Raw genomic sequence first — 6,000 nt, forward strand, 5'->3', positions numbered from 1 at the left:
AAAATTCCGGATCCTTAGCTAATGAAAATAATCATGATCTTCACTAGCCTAGACGCACACAATCCCAAAGATATTCCGTTCATTCTGGAGCTATAACACAACTTGCCCAGCTCACTAGTCTGTCTCAGCGTGTCATGCCTTTGTTCTTGCGCATAGACCTTCATTGCGTGCCTTCTGTTTACGCTGCCTTTCTGCTGCATTGCCTTCTGATCTTCTTCAGTGTTCTTCAGGGACCAACTCCTACTTGTAAAGCGGTACGACTCAGACATCACAGTCCCCGGATTACCTTCCTTCGGGCACAGAGCCACTGTACCCTTAACACACTCACCACCATATATAATACTTCCGCTTTGTTCTTTTTACTGTAAACGTCTCAGAAGATTGTTAGAAACATTAACTGAGTGTTTATCCCTAGTGTCAACTAAATACTAGGCACTCAAGTCATGTTTGCGTAACAGGCAATTTGGGTCTGGTAAGCTTTAAGGTAAATATCATGTTATAAAGAATTAACGACTTAATGGTAACGGGTAAGCAGATGTGAACTGTTCTTCTCACGGATATTTCTAGCAGCAGGAAGGAAAGACACAAGGTAGTAGAACAATATGAATAATTTCAAGTAATAATCATAAAATATTTTTTGTTCTGGAATATGGTAGGATTGTGTACATGTTTATCTCTCGTGTGTATGTGTATATGTACATATATATCACGTGTACAAAATGGTAAGCTAAAGGGAGAATTTTACTGAATTGTAGATGAGTGAATAATAGATAATGGATGGTTCAGATATTAAAGACATAGAAGAGAGCATGGGGGTCATAGAGCTAAACCGTAAGAGCTAAATTGGGGTCATAGCTTCATTTAATTGCCGTCTAATCTTGGGGAAACCACTTAGTCCCTCTGAGCCTTAGTTTCCACATCTGTAAATAAAGAGCTACCATTCTCACAGAAGAATGCTGACGCCTCTGTCCTCCTCACAGAAGTTCTTGTTGACTAGGAATGTTAAAAGCCTAGTTTCCACTTGGGTAATTCTAACGTGCAGCCAGGTTGAGACGCACTGCTCTACACAGAAGAATTGACACTATTAACGCCTTTCTTGTTTGAATGCTGATGGTTGGCTTATGGTTAGAGTAGGTGGACCCCAGCTTAAGGTGTGAATGAGGAGAACTGTGGAATGTGACGGTAAAAGGTGTGAAGCAGGACCTAATAGATAAGGATGAGAGTAACAGACCCAGTGGCATGTGTGAGTTGTCTGTTCCTTGCAATTGAAATGAGGCATCCAAAAGTTGGTATGTAGGTAGAGAGAAATGTTACATTGGCTGAGTTTGGAATAAAATAGAAATAAAACAAAACTAAAACACATTAAGTATATATACTACTAAGCATATATACTACTTAACTTATTATGCATGATATAATTTGAATACAACATGTATAATGCAAAATGTTATTTTTTTATCCTCACCCAAGGACATTTTTTCATTGCTTTTAGAGAGAGAAGGGGGAAGGTGGGGGAGAGAGAGGGGCATCAATGTATGGAAAACACTGATTGGTTGCCTTCTCACATGTGTCCCGACAGGAGATCAAACCCACAACCTGAGTATGTGCCCTGATCAGGAATTGAACCTGTGACCTTTTGGTCTATGGGACAATGTTCCAAACAACTGAGCCATAACAGCCAGGACCAAAATGTCATCCTAATTTTAAATTTCACATGTTGCCAAAAAGAAATCTAAATAGGCATTATATATGCTACAGAAAATTTATCAAAATGACAATCTCATATCTCCACTAAAAATTTATTAAGTGTATTCAGGAGCAATGTTTTCTTCAGTTGCCTAACCATGATAATTATCTAAGATAGTTATTAACTAGTAGATTTCTGGGCCCCACCTCACCAAAGTAAATATCTTCCAGAAGATAGGCTTGGAAATGTGTACTTCTAACAATTCCTTTAAATCGTTGTAGTTCATAAATACCAATCTGAATTACTGTCTAGGTTCTTGATCAATGAGCCACATGATCAATATAACACACGATGTTACCATGAGAACACACAAACTAACCTTAAGCTCAATTTAAAACATAAACAATATGGTATTCTTTGACTTGCTTAAGTAATATGTGACCATGAAAAAAATAGAGTCGCACATAAGAGCTTATAATGAAAAGCAATCATATTCTGCCTCATCCCATGGCACCCACTGTTCAGCTTCCTCTCAGTTTCCAGACAAACTGTTATTTGATTCTAAAAGTCAGTAAGTAACAAACAGTGTTATATTGTGGTTATATCAACGTTCCTCACTGAAGAAGCAAGTACTACAAGGACATTATCTTATTTGCTACATTGCAAACTTCTCCCGACCTTTCTCATTGTATGTCCATAACAGAAAACAAATTGTGAGCTACCACTGGGATGCTTGTTTTGCACACATCACATAGAGGTGTTTGTGTGTGAAGCACTGTACTACTACGTTGCATGTATAAAAATCTGATAACTATGATTAGAAAAGTGAGAAAAATAAAAAATAAAGAAATCTCCTGACAAACTGCCCATGGCCATTGGGTTGCCTCATGCGTGTCCTGTCCTGTGTGTCCCTGGCCTTGGTGGCCATCTCTCTCCAGACCCAGGACTATGGCTCCATGTGCTGTGTGAAGGGGGATTGTTATAATTAAGGTTAAGTCATTCTTTCAAATACATTCTATTTGTTTCTATAATGATGGCATATTTCACTATGCTTCATATTTGAAATGAGACTTTGTTTAATTACTTTGGGGTTTCCATGGATTCTAGTTCATTTCCAGTTTTCTTGTTTATCAAAAATAACATGCTTTACTAATTTCTCAAATCAATGTTATTTCTACACATGCCTGTTATAGAGAACCCAACTTTAATGTGGCTCTCTTTTTTTCCCAAACACTTCCCTTCTAGAAATTTCCATCTATCTCTTCTGTAAAATATGGAATAAATGTTATAATAATCCTGTTTCCATTCTTACAAATTTCCTTCACTATACATTTGACATACAATTATACTGTCCCCCTAAGAACCAATGGTTATGGTTATGTTTCATGTGTACATGTGTGTGTGTATCAAACAGGAGCATTTCTGCATGTTTCTTCACAGCTAATACTGTGGAGTGATTGCTCTCAATGTGTGCCAACAGCCATACTGTATTTTCTTCAGTTAGAAAAGACTCACTTCTCTTCATATTCATTAACCATGGTCTCTCCCATTGTTTCCCATCATTGTGAATAGTTGTGACCTGTTGGGAACCACCCTGCCTGGTTTCAGAAACTGTAACCCCTTGAGGCTAAAGCTGAGTGGAAAGACCTTGGTACCATAAGCCACCTAGGAGACAAAGCTTATCTTCCTTATAGGGGTACTGCCTCTGCCCCCTTTCTCTTCACCCAGCTTGTCCCTGGGTGGATGACTAGTTAGCCAATGATGGGTAAGATTCCTCAAAGGAGGGACGACCTAAGATAGGCACGGTCATGAAGGGGCCCTCAGGGAAGGTCTTTGGGGACTATAGTAAAAGGGGGTGATGAACTCTCACCCCTAAGTTTTGACATAGCCTAAGTCCTCATCCTGTTTGCAAGAGGTCTCCTAATCTCTTGGCTGCCTTACTTCCCCTGACTGATTTAAGCCTTAATGCCAGTGGTGGGCTCAGCCCTGTCTTGGAAAAGGCAGGTCCCCTGGATGATCAGGCCTGGGTGAGAATGCATAAAATCCTGTGAAACCTACTTTGCTAATACCCTCAATTTAAATGACAATGTTCCAAGCAGGAAGTGAGTTTGTTCCCCAAACTTTTATGGCCCTTTAACTATCTGACCCTGACTCTAAATAAGCCCTCAGAATTCTTTGAATGCTATCTATCATTTCTGCTTGACAATGATTGATGAGCTTTATGTATACACCCCGTATTCCTATGCAAATTAAACCCAATAAAAGCCCATTGAGGAACAGGTCTCTGGTCCTTCTCCTTTGAGAGATTGGCCACCTTTCATCCCCAAGCAGATCTTGTCTGGGTAGACATTCTCATCCTTGGTGAACGGGGCGCTCTGCAGGCAAAGCTTCCTCACAGTGACATTTATGTTTAAAAAAATTAGTAAAAGTAGAAGTACACGTTAGTGTAGAAAACTTGCTATTAAAATGCCATTTTACTTCCCATTTCAAGAGAAAGGAAGAAGAGAGATTCCCAAAGTTAAGTGCCAGAGATCAATCTATGTAAAAATTGAGCCACCACAACTCCATATAATGTTCATTCAATGAGTTCCACCAACTCCAGGAATGCACCTCGCATTTTCAGTGTTAATTGCTTTCTCAATGTCAATCTATTATTCTTGACTCCCTTTCTGCCTCTAATCATTCTGATGTTTAATTAATTTCTTCATGAAGGGTGTTTGTGAGTTAAGCCATACTGAGTCTTGCAGATCAGTAACTGCACATAATGATATGCATAGAAGATGAAAGAATTTCCCTTCAATCAGCAGTTGGCAAAAATTCCTAGACTATTGAGCCTTTTTTCAATGTTCTAGGCATATGTCTAAAATCATATAATTGTCACATCCATTGTAGGAGGTAGGGACTATATTTACCAGTCCCACTTTGCATATAAGAAAGTGAGGCAGAGGAAGTCAGAAGCTTATGTAATGCTAGCTGGCTGATAAATGATGGAAACAGGATACAAAGCCCAGTGGTTTGGCTACAAAGCCTTCACTCCCTTTCTCTTTGAGATGATATTCAATAAATACTTGAATGAATAAGTGAAGGAGGATTAGGCTACGTTAAATGATTCACTGTTGTTTGGGTGTTTGTGTGTGTGTCTATTATGCGTATGTTTTGTATTACCTTGAAGATTTCACCTGTTTTCTAATCTTTTCAACAGTTGTTAGTGAAAGTTGAGAGAAGAATTTAACAAGATAACCTGAGCACCCAATGACACAGGGTGAGTGTTAGGCTCCTTAGGAGGCAGTCAAGACGATTCATTAGTAGAGTGGAATGGTAGCAGTACTCAGTGTATGTCTCTGATGATGTTTTAAGGAAGATAAGTTTATTAGTCCAAAGTTCTCTACCTCCTCTTCTTGTTCATGTTATAAAGAAATTGAGATACTGTTCATTCTTACTGTTTCTGACTTCTGTTTTTTTTTTACCAGAATCAATAAGAAAACCAGAATCAAGATTTTTTGAAATGTATATACAGCTGCTGAGCCAATGATTAGAGATTAAAGTTTGTCCCCCAAATATTATCATCATGAAATATTTCACATTTTATTATATTCCATTTGTCAAATTATACCTCCAGTAGTTAACAGCCATCCAAGTTATTATAAATATTTTAATAAAGTGTTTTTTTTCTTTTTCTTCAGTGACAGGAATGGAATATCTATTCAATAGTCAGACTGGTGAAGTCAAGATGTTGAGCGGTTAAGAAGAGAAAGTGATTCTGGAGGAAGACATTTGACTTTAACCAGATAAAGGTCACCATATCTTTATGTCATTTGCTACATCTGAAAAGGTCTTTTACAAATACAGCTTTTACCAATAAAACAGTACCTACTTTTTTTTCAGAATAAGGGAATACTTTTGTGTAACCTGTCATATACTTTCTTTTTAAAAATAATTTTATCTTTATCGTATTTTTCCATGATCAGTTAGTCCCCTTATACTCCCTCTCCCTGCAGTCGCCACACTGTTGTCCATGTCCATGTGTCCTCTTTCCTTTTGCCCTATTTCTCCACCCCATAGCTGTCATCTTGCTCTCCTTCTATGAGTCTGTCTCTGTTTGGCTTTTTACTTCTGTTTGTTCATTAGATTCCACATACGATTGAAACCATATGCTATTTGCCTTTCTCTGACTGGCTTATTTCACTCAGCATAATGTTCTCCAGGTCCATCCATACTGTTGCAAAAAAAAACCAAAAAACATTTTCTTCTTTTTTATAGCTGAATGTCCCATAGTTGTTTTATCCACTCATCTACTGATGGACACTTGGGCT

At 38.2% G+C, this 6,000-nt stretch overlaps 1 protein-coding gene across 7 annotated transcripts in view; it reads left to right on the forward strand.

Annotated features, from left to right (window-relative positions):
* LOC119000988 (protocadherin Fat 4-like) overlaps nucleotides 1-5,728 on the forward strand; it is a 119,675-nt gene extending 113,947 nt beyond the window's left edge. For all 7 annotated transcript variants that reach the window (XM_037066154.1, XM_037066157.1, XM_037066156.1 and 4 more), the window contains one exon: nucleotides 5,371-5,728. In XM_037066154.1, coding sequence (XP_036922049.1) covers nucleotides 5,371-5,432 — 62 coding nt within the window. In that variant the 3' untranslated portion in view covers nucleotides 5,433-5,728. The remainder of the gene's footprint in view (nucleotides 1-5,370) is intronic.
* The last annotated feature ends 272 nt before the right edge of the window (nucleotides 5,729-6,000 follow it).

The sequence above is a fragment of the Sturnira hondurensis genome, unplaced genomic scaffold, assembly GCF_014824575.4.
Source record: "Sturnira hondurensis isolate 20B ecotype Veracruz unplaced genomic scaffold, ASM1482457v3 Scaffold0016462, whole genome shotgun sequence".
NCBI classification, from domain to species: domain Eukaryota; kingdom Metazoa; phylum Chordata; class Mammalia; order Chiroptera; family Phyllostomidae; genus Sturnira; species Sturnira hondurensis.